This window comes from Drosophila arizonae, chromosome 4 (assembly GCF_054131065.1).
Source record: "Drosophila arizonae isolate 15081-1271.41 chromosome 4, UAZ_ARI_1.0, whole genome shotgun sequence".
NCBI classification, from domain to species: domain Eukaryota; kingdom Metazoa; phylum Arthropoda; class Insecta; order Diptera; family Drosophilidae; genus Drosophila; species Drosophila arizonae.
Window position 1 is genome coordinate 8,387,120 of NC_142924.1, and position 17,159 is coordinate 8,404,278.

The 17,159-nt window shown below is 40.8% G+C and overlaps 5 protein-coding genes across 12 annotated transcripts; 3 read left to right on the top strand and 2 right to left on the bottom strand.

Moving 5' to 3' along the window:
* Window positions 1-1,049: 1,049 nt before the first annotated feature.
* Cpr67Fb (Cuticular protein 67Fb) lies at window positions 1,050-9,966 on the bottom strand. Its single transcript, XM_018007806.2, has 4 exons — window positions 9,102-9,966; window positions 1,759-1,884; window positions 1,559-1,679; window positions 1,050-1,502 (listed from the first exon to the last, which is right to left on the bottom strand). Exons 3-4 carry the CDS (start codon window positions 1,568-1,570, stop codon window positions 1,143-1,145), a joined length of 372 nt encoding a protein of 123 aa, XP_017863295.1. The 5' UTR covers window positions 1,571-1,679; window positions 1,759-1,884; window positions 9,102-9,966; the 3' UTR covers window positions 1,050-1,142.
* BtbVII (BTB-protein-VII) lies at window positions 2,646-13,285 on the top strand. Of its 8 annotated transcripts, none has more exons than XM_089467199.1 (7): window positions 2,646-2,735; window positions 3,725-4,403; window positions 4,474-5,158; window positions 5,258-5,544; window positions 5,623-5,731; window positions 10,335-11,464; window positions 11,526-13,285. In XM_089467199.1, exons 2-7 carry the CDS (start codon window positions 4,233-4,235, stop codon window positions 11,856-11,858), a joined length of 2,715 nt encoding a protein of 904 aa, XP_089323325.1. In that variant the 5' UTR covers window positions 2,646-2,735; window positions 3,725-4,232; the 3' UTR covers window positions 11,859-13,285. The 8 variants fall into 8 exon arrangements, with proteins under 8 accessions (XP_089323325.1, XP_017863283.1, XP_017863285.1 ...); XM_018007794.2 differs by having other exon boundaries at window positions 5,258-5,532; XM_089467201.1 differs by having other exon boundaries at window positions 2,707-2,828.
* Window positions 8,038-8,793, top strand: LOC108613973 (uncharacterized). The gene has a single exon (XM_018007807.2). The coding sequence runs from the start codon at window positions 8,038-8,040 to the stop codon at window positions 8,350-8,352; it is 315 nt and encodes a 104-aa protein (XP_017863296.1). The 3' UTR covers window positions 8,353-8,793.
* ND-30 (NADH:ubiquinone oxidoreductase core subunit S3) lies at window positions 13,268-14,387 on the bottom strand. Its single transcript, XM_018007801.2, has 3 exons — window positions 14,216-14,387; window positions 14,087-14,158; window positions 13,268-14,022 (listed from the first exon to the last, which is right to left on the bottom strand). The coding sequence occupies exons 1-3, from the start codon at window positions 14,277-14,279 to the stop codon at window positions 13,355-13,357; spliced, it is 804 nt and encodes a 267-aa protein (XP_017863290.1). The 5' UTR covers window positions 14,280-14,387; the 3' UTR covers window positions 13,268-13,354.
* An 86-nt stretch (window positions 14,388-14,473) lies between these two features.
* On the top strand, window positions 14,474-16,844 carry LOC108613967 (uncharacterized). Its single transcript, XM_018007798.2, has 2 exons — window positions 14,474-14,943; window positions 15,025-16,844. The coding sequence occupies exons 1-2, from the start codon at window positions 14,941-14,943 to the stop codon at window positions 16,615-16,617; spliced, it is 1,596 nt and encodes a 531-aa protein (XP_017863287.1). The 5' UTR covers window positions 14,474-14,940; the 3' UTR covers window positions 16,618-16,844.
* The last annotated feature ends 315 nt before the right edge of the window (window positions 16,845-17,159 follow it).

Sequence of the window (17,159 nt, forward strand, 5' to 3'; positions counted from 1 at the left end):
AAGGGGAAAAGCTACATAAATCTTTTATTAACTTGAGGCTTGAGATTGGATTTTATATGTATGTTGTTGAGTTGCTCATTAAAAAATACACATTATGCAAAAGTCGCTATGAGTATTTTATTTTTCAACTTCAAATGATTATAAAACATATAATATTAATTGAAATTAAAAAAGTGTAAATGCTAAAATGTAGATTGAAAAATAACCTCATCGGAAAGGTTATATATCAATATAGGATATTTAACATAACTAACAAAGATTATACATCAAGCGGAACAAAATAAAAACCGAACAATAATGTTACTACTCACTGTAAGTGGCACAGTCTGGAGGACTTAGAATTGAAAATTGTATGCCATTATGCTGCGCATTTTCATAAAAGGAAAGGAAAACCTGCGCAATAGTATATATGTATATATAACTGGATAATCCGATTAACAGCATTATTCAACTCAAGTCTAATTTTAAAACAAAAGACACGCTTTTCAAGCTTTCAAAGCTTCTCCCTAGACTTCTACGACATTGAAGCATCAATCGAAATCGAAATTCGTCAAAATTTAATGTCTATTTAAGGAAATGCCATGAGCTATAAACTAATATATGCATATTGGGCTCTACCTTAACTTTGCTACACTTCAATCTAAAATGATTCAAAAGTCATTTAAAGACTGTGTTGAACTCGATTTGAGTGATAAACAGCAAAGTTTACTAGACACGCTAATGTAGGGGCGAAGCTCACACTAAATAAGTATAACACGCTGGCGATTGAATCTCATTAACATCAAAAACTGGTAAGCGGCTGAAAGGTAAACTGCCCAATACTACGGCCGATGCTGATGCTGTTGATGCTGGCAAATAACTAAATATATATTTGTTGTCGATGCACAAATTGAAGTTGTTTCACATTTGATTAGGTTCAAAACAAACCGCTTGCTTAAGTGGAAGAAGCAGCTAAACTTACATCAAGCTCTTTCGAAACGAAAAAATTCCAAGGCAGCATGGAAACACCTTCAATAAAGTTAGCTATGTATATGCATCTAAACTATCTATTTTCAGATTTAACGATACAATTTTAGCATTATATTTCTGATTTACTAACTTAAACTAGGTGGTATGGTGTGCTACATAAGCTTCTTAGAGTCTTATTTTTTCAACTGAACTCTGGTGAAAGGATGGGACTCAATGTATTCCAATGCCCTCAAGATGTAATCTGGAATTGGTGGGGGCGTTGGCAAATGATCGCCTCTGGGCTGATATCCATTCTCATCAGCCGTATACTGCAGTTGTATGGGCTGCCCATCGGGCGCAGTATATTGCACAGATCCAGCAGCATAGGAGCCTCCCACGCCTGTCTCCTGGCCCTGGATATTGTTTGAGGTGCCATATTCGTAACTGTAGCTGCCATCCAGATTAATCTGTGACCCATATTTGGTAATCACAGCATCGGATTCGTCGACAGCACTGCAGCTGGCAACAAGGCACAGTGCAACAAGGATAATGCTCTAAAGAATGATTGATTTTAAATTTCAAATTAATCTTTAATAGGATAAATACTTACGGTCCTGCTCATTTTTGTTCGGCTAAAAATTTTGTTACCACTCGGATCTCTATTGAAGTTGGAACTGATGTCGCAACGAACTGGACGGGTCTTTTATATTACCTAGCGCTGGATCGATGACCTACAACACAAGAGCCGCGGCGTGAAAATTCATATTAACAATTTTTTACGATGCGGAATTATTCATTTTTGAAACTTACATATGAATCTGACCGCGTTCCATTGCAGCTATACTTCATGCTTTTGTCATATGTATCGAATAAAATGCATATTTATTCCGTTTAACAAAGGTCGTAACTCTACTCCCATCATGAATAGCAACAGCCCTATTAATAATTACTATTCATCATTATTTTGTTAAACTAAGACAGCATAATCTTTTTAATATTATTACATACATATGCATATATATGTATACATATATATTCATATATAATATGAATATATTTCTATGTCTATTGACTCGAATTCAGAAAGTACTAATGTTACTTTAAATTATCATTTGATTTTTATAATGATGTATGATAATGAATGTATTAAATACGACTTTCCATTAAATCTGATCAAACAAATTGCTTATTAAATTATACAATTATACAAATAAGCTCTAAAATTAATGATGGTCTACATATTTACACAGCTCGCAATATTTTTAAATAAATATTATTTAGTTTAGGCTGCAATTCATTGAATATTTACACGGAACATAAATATTGATATATAAGCTAATTAATTGTCGCTCAGAATTTTGAAAAACAGATTACAAATTTAAATAACTGTTATTATATTTGCATTGTTATCGGAATTTATACAACGTTACCAACACTAACAGTCACGATAATAACTGGCAATTTACCGATATTATGCCTCAACCTAGAGGTATTCCCTCGCTAAACATTTTAACATGAAAATTATTTTCAAATTTACAAGTAATCACTTAAAGGCCATTTAAACTTCAAACTTAAATATAATACCTATAATAAATTCGATATATTTATTGTATGGTTTTGCCCTTTGTAGCAGCTTACAATCATATCATTATCTCGATTATTAAAACATCGATAAGTACCATTTATTGAAAAATATCGATAGATAAATTGAATGCCTTTTTCCAGTTGTGCTAAGCAACCCTGATTGTCAGATCTGATATCGCAATAAAAGAATAAAGAAGTAAAACGTAAGAACTGCATTTCTGTCATAATTAATTTATACACAAGCTAAAAAAGAAAACAAATTTGTGCACAATGTAGAAAGACAACAGTGAAAATGAGTAATACATAAGTTCTTAATAAAATATACGTGTGAAACATGCTTTTCAAAGCTTTTGCAAACTAAAAATTTTTCTTACAAGCGCGCCATTTTGTTTTTGGACTTTCTACTTCTCGCCGTGTTTTCTTTTGTGCAAAATAATAAAATCCTCTGCCATATCACGGGAAATATACAATTTTGTCGATTGCTAATTAAATAAGCATGCAAACATGTAGATGGGAAAAACGAGTATAACAAAAATATAAAATAAAACGCGCGACATATGTATACACGTATGTACATACCTAAATAAAGGCTGCTGAAAATGTCAATACGATGAATAAACGAAGCAGCGATTAGTCGACGTCGGTCGTGGTCGTGCCTGTGGCAGAGGCAGAGGGTCAGACGCGCTAATTACGTCATAACAATCAAAGAAAATTCAAGGTCTCCCTATAGCGCACATCAGACATGAAGCCTATGTATTAGATTTCGTTACGTTTTCATTAAAAATAAAACTTAAGGCAAAAAACAGTACACAGACTTTCTGTTAAATTTCCTAGCATCTGTCAATGATGTATATGCAAGAATGTTTTTGTGTAAGTGTGTGCGTGTGCTGTGTGCGACTGTATAATTACATACACACATAAATGTGTATATATATACTGATTTTGTTGTTGCCAACGCTGTTTTTGTTGTAAGAAGCCAGAGCGAGCACGGCGCAGCCTGTGATACATAAAGAAAGAGCGAAAGAGTGCGCGCGTAAGCAAGAAGAGATAACTTGACAGTGAACTAAGCAGAAGAAGAAATAGTTAATCCAAACAAATCTAAATATTGCTCTTATCAAATAAATAAAATAATTTATATTCAAATGTGTGCGTATACTTATAATTTTATATTTCGCATTAATTACCATTTCAGCGATACATAAGATGCGTGCATCTGTGTATATGTATAACGGTGCGGCATAGAAACCGCCGCCAAACGTAAAAGTTTATATATATATATATGTATATATATATATATATATATATATATATATATACGCATGTGCATATGTATATCCGAAAGCAAACAGTGACGAGGACAACAACAGCGGAACTTAAAGGCGCCCAGAAAATAATATTGTACATAAACTTTAATTAAAGCAAGAAAAAAAGGGCAACAACAATAACATCGGAACAGAAAATAGGAACAACAATAATCAATAGGCGATAAAAAGTTTTGTTATCAGCGTGTTTTCGTCATTTGGCTTTTTGGAATTGATATTGTTGGTTGTTGGCTTGTCTTGGTATTCATTACTGGTATCTTGTTGGCATTTCGACAACTTGTTGTTGCTGCCGCGAGACAAAATACGCGGCAGCGGCAACATCACCGCTAACGGGTGTTGTTGCTTGCGTAGACGCCAACTCCAACGCTGACGCTGACAATGTCTGTGCAGCAGTTCTGCTTGCGCTGGAACAACCACCAGCCAAACTTCATATCCGTCTGTTCCTCCCTGCTGCATAATGGGACGCTGGTGGACGTCACGCTTGCCGCGGAGGGTCGACAGCTACAAGCCCACAAAATAGTGCTGTCCGCGTGCAGTTCGTACTTTCAGGTGAGTGTTTAAATTTTTGTAGAAAGCTAAATATAGGATGCATCCATCAAATTCACATTACTTTTAACAGGCGCTATTTACGACGAATCCGTGTCAGCACCCGATTGTCATACTGAAGGACGTGCAGTACGATGATCTCAAGACGATGGTGGACTTTATGTACTACGGAGAGGTGAATGTGTCGCAAGAGCAACTGCCACACATACTTAAAACAGCCGAGATGCTCAAAATAAAGGGCCTGGCCGAAATGCCAACAGACCCGGCAAACCTCACCAAGTCAGACAGTAAGTCGTCCAGCGAGGCAACGGAACTGCTAGGTCAAGCTGGCGCGAATGTTGTCGGCACGAATGCTGGTGTAGCGGCATCTAGCTTAGGAGCGGCTAGTGGCAGCAGTAGTGCTGGTGATTCGCTTTGGAGCAGCAGTGAAGCGCAGCAGTTCCAGCAGCATCATCAGCAGCAACTACAGCAACAACTGCAACAGCAGCAGGCGCAGCAACAGCAGCAGCAGCAACAACAACAGCACCAGCAGCAACAACAACAACAACAGCAGCAACAGCAACAACAACAACAGCAGCAGCAACAACAACAGCAGCATCATCATCATCATCATCATCACCAACCTCAACAGCAGCAGGCCAGCCAGGCGCAGGGTTCGCAGACGCATCATCATCAACTACGACGAACTCCATCACCGCTAAGTGCTGGCACCTCACCGGCTACGCGGCGCAAGCGCTTGCGAAAGTCTTCGAATAACGGTGAGTGTGAGTTGGGTAAAGAATCGTCGGCCAGAATGTGAATATTTCAAAAGCTGAAGAATGGTAATTTACGCTTGATTGTTTATTGGAATTTTGCAGGCTCTGGTGACCGAAATAACTCGGAGGAGCAGCATAGCAGCTCCTTAGATGCAGCTAGCGCCGCTGGCAGCGCTGCTGGCCTTAGCCTCGCGCAAATGAGCCAAATGTCGTTTGGAGCTGGAGCGGGCAATAACTCTACAGCGGCACTAGGCGGTCTTTCGGGTCACTCGATGCATACTGCCAAGTTGTTGAAAGAGTCGGCGAGCGCTGAACTAGAGCAACAGCCACAGGACTCCGATCTGGATGACGCTCACGGTCATATACATATGCAAATTGTAATGAAATTGGTCACGTTAACTATATATCCATTTGGAAGCATTTTACTGAAGTTCTTACTCTTTCATATTTGATTGCTGAACATGCAGAAGCCCGAAGTGGACATTGGCAATGTGAATCAATCGATGCCTCTGGACATTTCAGGCACTACGACACCATCGGAACACGACGCCCCCAATTCACAATCATCGCACTCGGGTAAGTTTATATCCTAAACTAAAAAGGCTCTGTCCGACACACCATATATACAGTGTACCTTCAAAAATAAATCGTGAAGTAAATTTGAACAGTAAAAACGCCCAAACATTAAAAATTTATCAACTAAACTTGCGACTTATTTTGTAAGTGTATTGTACTTAAATATAATAATAGTACACAGCTCAGCTGCACTAAGATAAAAAACACTGCAACATATAAAATCATACGCTAGATCATGCTTCATTAAGGGGTTGTACTTTTTATTGACAACAGGCTGTTCCTATAAGCCGAGTCGAGGAGCTCAACTTGGTCCCTTCCGTTTTGAGTTTAGTTAATTGATTTTGCTATCATTATCATTATTTCATTCTTCCGAATTTGGTCAACTTGAGATTCTACTGATGTTACTCTGCTACCGCTCATTCATATGTCATGCATTCATACCAGCACATACACATACACATTCACAGCTACACCAACACGCTCACACAAGACACACACAAAAATACGTTCGTTCAAAGAATTTGAGTGCAATATAAAGCGCTTGGAGAAATGAATGCTAAAGCTAAATATGAAACATAAGCATAAAGACTACCGTTTACTGATTAAGTGCGAATAAAAATAATTGTGTTACATGAAAATTAATGCATTTGTATGTACATGTGTATATAATTAACTATTGTGTATACTATTCAAAAATGAAATCTTACCTGAACTTGGGAATGGGAGAGAGCTAGCACAGAGTCCAAAACTAAATAACTGTATTTTACTGATTTGATTTTTTATAATTTTGTCGATTTGATTACTAAACTCTTTTGTTTTCCAAGTGATTTTTGAATTTTCTTCGTAATATTTTGTTATGGGAAAGCATTTTGAAGAGCGGTTTTCGAATGATAATGATTTAGCATTAGCAATCTTTCTACTACTCGATACCGATACCGATACCAATACCATTCTACTATACAAACTATAATATACCTGTTGTCCAATGGTTTGCCCCTATTTCCAATCTCTGATCTTGGCCAATTGATGAGCCCCGACCCCAAGTTGAGAGTAAATTTATAGCGAGTAAATTTCAATTTCAAACCCCAACTAAAGACGAAACCAATCTTACGCTGTCTCTCTCTCTCTCTCTCCCCTTCCCAGGTCTGCAGTGGACAGTTGTTGATTCGAACTATTCGCGCTTCTCGATGCCCGCTTGTCAGTCCAACTTGATTGGCAACGGCAACGGTGGTAATCAAAATAGCGGCGCGAATAGCAATGCAGGCGTCGGTGCTGCCGGCACCAACGACCAGCGTCAACAGCAGCAGCAGCACGAAGCCCAACAACAGGCAACGCAGCAGCAGCAACAGCAGCACTTGCAGCAGCTGCACTATCAGCAACAGCAGCAGCAACAACAAGGGGCCACGGCCGGTCAGGCGTATTCGTCGCAAATTATAACCGTGAATAATCTGGTCAGCGGGTATACAACTGCAGCGCAAAACCTTTCACCCACGTCTCCCAACGAGTCCAACATGGTTCAGTCTGTGTATAGTCAGGGGCCAACACCCACGCAGTCACCTGTTCATTCTGGTGTGGGCGGCGGCGGTGGTAGCAGTGCGGGTGGAAGTGCAAGTAGCGCTGGTGGCGGCGGAAATAGCAGCAGTGGAGGTGGCGGCGGCAACAGTCAAGTGGTAAAACGGAAGCGATCTGTGAACCCACAAGGTGATGAGAACTTTATTCGGGCCCTGGAAGCAGTGCGGACCGGTGGCATTGGTTTCTGCAAGGCTGCTCGACTGTATGGAGTGAACAATCGGACTCTCTGGCTGGAGTACAAGAAACGTGGATACCCTGTGTCAAGGCCCAGCATTAAGGCGCGGGTGGTCAAACAGGAGCCCAATCTTTCACCTTCGCCAACACCATCAACCAATCCTGGCGACGATACGCCCAACGAATCATATGATCATCTAACAGCAGCTGCCGTAGCCGCAGCTCAAACTGCAGCGCTCAATATGCAGATGCCGCCGCAAGCGGATACGCCCACACCTTCGCTGATGTGCACGCCTCATCATGCCAGCGCGGCAGCGGCCTCTACGGCCGGTGGCACTAACACGCATCCTGCCATCGGCGTCATGAGCCTCTTCGACGCACGCTACATGGAGTCACCCACAACCGTGCACACTATGTCCAGGCAGCGGTATATTGATGCAACGGGTGCTGGTTCATCAGCTACGGCCTCCGGAGCGGGCACGATCAACGTTAATCCGGCCGCCGCCATGAATCTACAGAGTATTAACTTCAACTCAATATAGAATACGATTTCAAGTCACATGGGCGTTGTGGCCGCCGCCTCAGGTGTAATGCCTCTGCAGGTGGATCAACTCAGCGGTGGCGAGGTGCACGGGCCAGGGCCAGCCACAATGCTGCAGGCGGCCGCCGTTATGTCAACAAACGAGCCAGAACCAATGAGCATATCAGCCGTGCCCGTATCGGTCTCAGCAATGGGCACTGCGCATAGCGCAGCGGCTACTGCGTTTCTTTTCAATAATTTTGTAACGGTAGCGGCACCACCACCGCCACCACTGGTTGCCAGTACGCTAGCGCCACTGGTTAATACCGGCATGCAATACTTAGACAAATCCTAAGCTCCCGGGCACAGCCGTACAAGGTATACAGGTATTAGAACAACGGCATCTACTAGTGAACTACAAAGATACGGCTTCGGTATGGGAATCGTAATCCTAATCGTAATCGGAAGAAGATGGGTACCATAGCAGGAATGTTTGTAAGCAGAGCCCACTAAGATTTAGTATCCCTCAAGTTAAGCAGATGTGCCGACATACAACAGATATATAATAATTTATAGAACTTAATTCCTTAAGCTACTGTTTCGAGCCGAACATTATTTTTACCATTGTTAACTAAGGAATCGGAAGTAAAGTACTCTTGTATATGTAACCACAATTTATATTTGTACATAAATTTATACAATTTTATTAGTGTTAATCATCAAAAAGCAAATGATTATGTATCGACTAGCTAGCATGTACATACAACTTTTTAAATATAAACTATTTAAAAATGGCCTCATTATTTTGATCATTTATGTAATCCCTCATTAATCCTGGCACTCGTGTTACAAAAGCAACCTTTATTACGCATACATTCTAATTCGTATAATTCATTACAATATATATATATATATATATGTTTTGTGTACAGTTAATGACCAACCAGTTTTTAGTTCAAATGGGTGTTTGTGTCTAGTTGATGGGGAGTGGGTCTGCCGTTAGACGGACAGTGTTTAAATCCGTATAAAATAAACCGCAAAGCAAGTTAACCATCAAATATTTAATAAAACCAACTCAATAATGTTTAATGTATATGTACGTACCAATATTTACATGTGTTAATGTACGAATTCATTTTGTATTTTCGATTATGGTATGGATCTTACGTTTGTAAACCAATCAACCAACCAAATGATCCACATGGAAGCAATAATTTTTATCAGGGACTGTTTTAACATATTCATCACAAAAATCACATCCAAATAATTTCAATGTTGGCAATTTACACACCATTCCAATAATAGTTTCTGTTGAATATATATATTAAATTAGATCACTTTGTTTTTTGTTTGGAGTGCAATTTCACATATATTAGACATATCTGACGAGGGATGCTTGGTTTAATAATTTTGAAATCCTTAATTGTACATAATTTCGATGTACGAATACGATTAAAATAGGACTAAATGGGCAAGCCATATACGCAATATACAAAACTAAGATAACTCGTAACCACCCAAAATCCTAAATGGAGACTGCAGAAAGTAAAGGAAAACGAATAAGAGTAGTGTGTTTTTAATACAGTATATATATACATAATAAAAACAAATAAGTAATTTAATAAAAAGAAATATATATACACATATAAATGATAATGTATGTAATTAATAAATAACTTTTTATATTGTCGCGAGGCAAAGTAAAAATTAAGCGTGATTTGTTAGAAGTCATTTATAACGTCAAACTTTGGTAATGCATTTTATTTCCTACAACTAGATGCATAGTGCTACACAAGCCAACAAACAACAAATAATAGAAACAAAAATAAAAACAAACCAAACGAAATGCGAATTCATCAAACATAATAAATATACAAAATAAACAACGCAAAATAGCATAAACAATAATTATGACTAACTCTGTTTCCTACAATTGCAAAAGTACCAATAACTATGGTAGTTGTGTATGTGTTTAACATATAGTTATATGTATACATACAAATAAATATATGCATATATATTACTTATATATGTATATATATATTACTTATATATGCATATATATACATAAATAAATATATTTAATTATTTACATTTAATGTACTTTTAGTCAGCGGTAGTAAATGAAACGACTGTAAAATAAGTTACGAAATTATGTACGATATAATGTAACTAACAAACGAACCTTTTAGACTTTAGGCTTCGATGTGCAAGAAACGAATAAAATTAAAACAAAAAAAGTCACACATTCATAATTCATTTAAAAACTCATTAGCTAGTTAATCATTTAAAAAAAAATCCATGAGGCTGCCATTAAATCGTGTGTTTTGCTTGCAGAGCCCAGTCCGGCGCATGCCCCGCAGCATCATCCCACGCTGGCGATCAGCCACAGCCAGGGCACCAATACGAGCAGCAGCAGTGGCAGCTTTGAGCGGACGCCAAGTGAAACGGATGCTGCTACAGATCTGCAGACATCGCAGTCGACGGCTGCGATGGGGTCCAAGCGGAATAGAGTGCTCACCAGGCAGCCTCGGGTTAAGCGGGACAGCGATAGCCTAACGTCGACAAATCAGATTTCACCGGATACAGCCGCTACGACACTTGACTTTGATCCGTTTAATGCGGCGGGCACAACCACCGCCATAGCCAGGGACTACTCGACACACCATCACCACCAGCCGCAGCACCATCATCATCACCTGTTGACCGTACCACCTCGAATTGAGCGGCACGCTTCTGAGCCGGCGCCGAGCCTGGCATCGCCGACGCCGCACCTGCTAAGCGTACCGGCCAGCACACCATATCTGATTAAGCAGCATTCGGATCCGCTGTTGCCGCGTCAGCATTCGCTGCATGCCACAGGCACGGGCAGCATTACGGGCAGTAATCCGTTTGCGCCGTTGCATCGTCAATACTCGCATCCGCTGTCTGGAAGTAATGCAAGCTATGTGCCACCTGCTCCACTCCACCATCCACATCATATCTCGCTGCCTGAATCAATTTATGCTTCCGGCTCGCCGCCGCCAGCCGGTTCATCGCAGTACCTGGTACCAGCACGCGTCGTCACTTGTAACGCTTCGTCCAGTGAGACCGCAGCCACGCCCACTACTTCAAGTGGCACGCCCGTTTCGGTGGTAACGTCGCCACCGGCAGGCCTCAACAGCAATAGCAATCGCCAGCCATTTTCACCAACGTATGGCAGCAGCACGGAACAGTCGCCCATTCCGGAACGCCGCTCGCCTCACTCACCCATCACAAATATTGTGGAGCGCAGTAGCGCACGGGTCGAGACAGCAAATGGCAGTGGGAATAAGTTACGCACATCCAAGTCAACTGGCAGCAGCAGCAGTAGCAGCAGCATTCACCTGCATCCCAACCAGACCGCGACGACGAGTAGTTCGTTTGAGCATTTGCCCACGCTACGCGTGAAGAACGAGGAACTGCAGCGCTCGGTGTCATCTCCACAGGTAAGGAGATTAACGTATGCCTGACTTGAAATCATTTTGATATGTAAACTTTATCACTCAGACCCAACGCGAAATAACTACATTGGAAAACCCACGTTCTAGTCATTGTCCCGTCATTCGTCCTGGCCCGGCGCTGGGCTGCAATTTCTGTTGGAATACCATCGATGGACATGGTCGCATTTTGCGCCGCAAAACGAAATACCACTGTCCCGAGTGTCAAACGAATTTATGCATCGTGCCGTGCTTCCAGGAGTACCACGAGCGGCTCAAGAATGAAGCAGCAGCCGCCGAAAGTCAGGCCAACACCAGCAGTAGCAGCAACAGCAAAGGAACAGCCTATGCATCATCAGGCGGCTCAGCTGCTCGGCTCTACACGAAAACCGAATCGATATAAGCCGCACCATGGAATCCCATGCAATGGCTTACATATTTGTATTTGAGACACGACGGGCCATTCCACGAATGGTCGTCGATGTCGAATTTGTTGTTTGTCGTCAGGAAGTGCAGCTGTAGCGCCAATTAAATGGCAAGTCAGCGGCACACTCTTCATCCTGCATCGAAATTTTTTATTTGTCACAGTTCCACTGTCCAAGAAGAATCAAGTACCTGGACGCGGATTGTTCACGCGCATTGAAGCGCAGCAAGATTTGTTTTTGTATCTGCGTCTCCAATTCGGAGGCGCAGTGATGTAGAGTACATACATGTACATGCATACATACATGGATACATACCTACATGCAGGCATGCGAACAAGTCGCCTGTCGCATGTCTGTCAATGCACAAGAAACATTTTTAAAACTAATTGTAAAGCGAGCTATGTAAATGTAAAATTATTGTTATGTACATACATACGACGTGTTTGTATGTAAATTATTGTACAAATTGGAGAAACGAAAATACATATAAATCGAGAAATAAAAAAAAACATCAGCGGTGCACAACTAATCAAGCTCGAATCGACACATTACAGCACATATATATATATATACATATATATAAATCAAAGTCAACTTCTATAGTGAAGTGCAACAAACTTAAAAACTTCCCGCCAAATAAAAAGAAACAAAAACACTAGGATTGAAGGCGTGATGACGCCCCTAACACCTGACGCCTTTAAGGCCAGGCACCGCTGCGCAGGCGCACGATTTTTCACCTGGTAAATTGAACGATTTTTTCACCTGGTAAATTGAACTTTGTGTAAAAAAAAAATATTAAAAACAAAAAAAAATGTCTTTTCAAGAAAATCCATAAATATGCATTCGATATGCGTAAATATAGTCAAGCACATTTGAATGTAAAAAGTATTTTGTGAAAATGCAAATGCGAAAACGAATCGCTAAATCAAATTATATTGTCAACATTTCGCTGCTGTTCAGTTCGACTTATATATTTAGACAATATATAAACAAAAGTACAAAATTAAGTTCGACAGCAATAGCAGGCAACCTATGTCAGCTAAATCAAGTTAAAAATCAATTTTAAACCAATTCAATATAAGAAAACAAAAAGTTCATTCATTTTCGAAAGCGTTATTTCTTGGTGTTGTAATTCGATGAAAATATTTTGTAACCAGCTCATGAGAATTTAAGAAAATCTATTTTTGCACTCCTGATATGTGTGCGTGTAAACTTGTAGATCAATCAAAAATTGTAATTGGCAACTATTTCCAAATGGTAGATGCATAAAAGCGTATTTTATAGAACTTGACCTTATCTATTTTCTTACTACATATTAGAATCGGACTCCCAGAGCCTGAACGCAACGTTAAATCTATGTGACGTACCGTTGATTATCAATAAATCATTGTTTTTAAATTTACAATTTCTACATATCATTTTTATTGATAGTTTTCTATATAATTACCATTTAACAAGGCTCACATCGAATCGCTTACTTCTTAGCACCAGCGGCAGCCTTAGCTGGCTGCACCACCTCGGCTGGTGGGTTTGCCTTACGGAAGTTCGGAAACTGCTCCCATGGTGCCGATAGATCGAACTTTCTGAATTCCTGTGCCAACTCCAAGGGCTCGCAAACAACGCGTTTCTTCTCATCATCATAGCGCAACTCAACATAGCCGGACAATGGGAAGTCGCGACGCTGTGGATGGCCCTCGAATCCGTAATCGGTAAGGATACGACGTAAATCTGGATGATTGGCAAAGAAGACACCATACATGTCCCAAATCTCACGCTCATACCAATTGGCTGCCTTGTGAACTTCACAAGCCGAGTCGAGGGGAGTTAGCTCATCGGTGTAGGTCTTAACCCGAATACGAGCATTATAACGAAGCGACAAAATGTTGTAGACAACTTCGAAGCGATACTTGCGACACGGCACATCCACACCTGCGATGTCCACCAGGTTAGTAAACTGTGCTTGATGATGATCCTTCAGAAACTGTAGTACCGGTACAACACCCTCGGGAGCAATCAGCACCTCCAGTTCATCACCAGAAGTCAATTGCACCTTCTGAACATACTTGGGCATGCATTCGGCAACGTATCGACCAAAATCAGACAGGCTGGAGCGAGCAGCTGCATCCGGTTTGCGTATAGTGGCTACCAAATAGAAGTCAATTTTCCATGAGTAAGGTCTACTTGTTAACCAACCCGAAATACTTACGTTTTTCTGCTGCTTTGGCATCAACTGGCGCAGTACTTTGCATACGGAAGGCAGCTGTTCCAGCGGGTACCACTATGTATCAATATATGAATTAGCGCTAATTGAGTATGATAAGTATTAAACATTTACCATGCTTGGCCGTCAAAGCGGCAGAAGCAATTCTGGCACCCAAATTTCTAATTAATGCGGCCATACGCTCGATTAAATCAAATATTTCAGTGCAAATCCAATAATTCACTGAATATTTGACACTTTATGTAATAACAAAACGTCAAAAAGCCAGTGTTGAGTAAATAATTTTTTGCTAGTGAACTAGATCATCGACACTGCTCAATTTTGTTCCTATATTCTCGTATTGCTGAGATTTCTATGGAACAGAACAATTGTCTGGTTTCACATGCCTAAAATAATATTCAATGTCTTCACTAAAACTAATGACAACTAGCAAAAATTGTGAATATTTTATATTGTACGTAGAAATTACTTGGAGACGAAATAAGCATAAAAGAACAAAATGAGCATTTTGTGTTCAGATCTGAGCTCAATTTAATGAACCACTCAGCGCAAGTTCAGTGCGAACAGTATTGCCAACAAGCGAAAATATTTTGTGAAATAAATTAATTCTTTTATTTGAGGCTTTACAATGATTTATTTGGCTTATAAATAATTGTGTAGATCAAACTCCATATTGTTTTTAGAATTTTCTAATATAACTAAATTTTAAAGTATTTGAAATTGTAGTAGCGTTAATCATGTCTGGCAACTCTATTGCTCTCCATTTTCGTCGCGTTTCGCTTGCAGCTCTGGAATAGAATAGAATCCGATTTTTGGAAAATAAAACACAACAAACGAAAATGGTAATGGTTTTTGGAACAAATGCAAATGCCGACAACTTTGTGCGTTTTGTTTACATTTGAAATTCGATTATCTTTCCACAGAATCACCTGAAATGGATGGGCCACTCGTCCACAATAATGGATATACAGCGCGTTCTGCTACATCAACAAAGCAACAATCAGCAATGCGAAGTATTGCTTGTGGCCAAAGATGGCATCAGCGTACGCGCCCATCTCTTCGTTTTAAGCACTTGCAGCGATTTAATGCGCAATCTGCTTGTCGATTTACCCGCCGGTCAGGAAGCGACTGTCATTTTGCCGGACATCCGTGGGGAGCTGCTCGAGAATGTTCTATCGTTTATTTATATGGGGGAAACTAGTTTGACCTCTGCCCTGCTACCCGAGTTTCTGGGGGCCATAAATTTACTGGGCATCAAGTCTGCCATAAGCTTTGATACCAATCCAACATCCATGACGACCTCAAGTGTTGTAAGTGGCGCTATGGCTGTTGAAGAAGCCAAATCAATAAGCGGCTTACATATTGCAAATACTGCGCTTATGGAGGAGGAGGAAGAAGAGGATGCCGGAGCTGTTGTCGGTAAATTGGAAGTGGATAATGCCGTACTCACAAATCCTCAACAACAACACGAGCAGGAAGGCCGAACCCTGGAATTCCTAGATGTTTACAGCGAACAGCCCAAAATCACATATTCAATAGAACACATGGGCGGCACAACCAGTGGAAATCAGTATATATATACAGAGAACACGGGAACGTATACCATAACACAGTCATCCGTGGGAAAGTTGGGAGTGCAAGGCAGCTCAGCTGTGGTCGACTCAGTGGAGACAGCTGAGCTAGGTGACGAGGATGTCGAGGCTGAGGTCACAGACGAGCACGAAGAATCCGAGTCACAATTAATCGAGGAAGAATATGTTGGATCGGCAGATCCTTTAATAGAGATGAGCGCAGTGGCGGATGTTGATATGCACGAGGATGGAATGCATGACGGAGACGAGGAGGAGGATGATGAGCTATTGGATGTGAAACCTCGTAAATCTCAGCTCGATATGAAAATTTTAAAATTCAAGGCCTGCCAGCGTCCAGCATCATCGAAAGCAATAAAGAAAGCAATGACCAAACAGCATCAGCAGCACGCAGCGCTTAAAAAAGAATGTAAGGAAGATCTCAATGATGCCCTCGACCTCGCAGCGACTGCGGTTCTTCACGAAGGCCTCAGCTTGCAGAAAGCTGCTGATCGCTACGACATATCGAAAACCGTACTGTGGCGACGTGTGCGCTCGAATCCAGCCTACATGAGAATAAAACGAGAGAAACCTTCGCTTTCGGAAGCATATGAACGCCTAAGGAACGGCGACTCATTGAAAAGCATAAGCCAGGATCTGCATATACCCATGTCAACGCTGCATCGGCACAAAGTGCGTCTGGCCGCACAAGGCCGCCTGCCCCACTTTGTTGCTTGCCGGCGGCGTGACAGTACCCCAAAGGATGAGCTGCGTGAGAAACTAGCAAAGGCAGTGCATGCCTGCATCAACGATGGCATGACCCAAAATCATGCAGCCAATCTCTTTGAAATACCTAAGAGCACGCTTTGGCGACACTTGCAACGGCGAACAACCGAGGCAGGGCGTAAAGTCAAGGAGGAGCAGGAAGAAGAGGATGATATGAATTAGAGATCATATATACATAGATACATATATGCGTAAGCATACATACAAACATTCGTACACATGCATACATACACACATGTACATTACACTTAAACACCTTGCGATTGTAGAAATAATGTAGTCCTAAGTTACATCTGTCACTAAATTGTTTATATAATCTATCATATACATTGATGCCTATAGGTTACCTATGGCATACATTATATATTTACATCATAGCTCGCAAATAACTGTTAACCGTTTTTTTCCTTGCAGTCTGTATGTGGGAATAACCGAAACAAGCATGTACACTCGCTCTCTCTCTAAACATCAGACTTCGTTTCTTTTTGTTTTCGGTTTCTGTCGAGTACCGATTCAGTTGAGCAGTTCGTGATACGCTCTTTTATTGAGCATCGCACAAAGAGAGATACGAGTGAAGTTCGCACAGACACTAAAAAAATTAAAAGACCGATTGACAGAAAAAGTCAACGCCAACGGTCCTTTTACTTGTCATCTTTTCGATGCACAGTGGTGGTCCAAACCGGTCTGGGTGCTACGTCACCAAC

Excerpts from the sequence above, each read along its gene's own strand:
- ND-30 (XM_018007801.2), bottom strand. The coding sequence starts at position 14,279 with ATGGCCGCATTAATTAGAAATTTGGGTGCCAGAATTGCTTCTGCCGCT. Across the intron at positions 14,159-14,215 it reads CGCTTTGACGGCCAAGCATG|TGGTACCCGCTGGAACAGCT; the intron begins GTAAATGTTTAA and ends ATTGATACATAG. Across the intron at positions 14,023-14,086 it reads TGCCAAAGCAGCAGAAAAAC|CCACTATACGCAAACCGGAT; the intron begins GTAAGTATTTCG and ends TCTATTTGGTAG.
- BtbVII (XM_089467199.1), top strand. The coding sequence starts at position 4,233 with ATGTCTGTGCAGCAGTTCTGCTTGCGCTGGAACAACCACCAGCCAAAC. Across the intron at positions 4,404-4,473 it reads CGTGCAGTTCGTACTTTCAG|GCGCTATTTACGACGAATCC; the intron begins GTGAGTGTTTAA and ends TACTTTTAACAG. Across the intron at positions 5,545-5,622 it reads TGCAAATTGTAATGAAATTG|AAGCCCGAAGTGGACATTGG; the intron begins GTCACGTTAACT and ends CTGAACATGCAG.
- LOC108613973 (XM_018007807.2), top strand. The coding sequence starts at position 8,038 with ATGGGCGTTGTGGCCGCCGCCTCAGGTGTAATGCCTCTGCAGGTGGAT.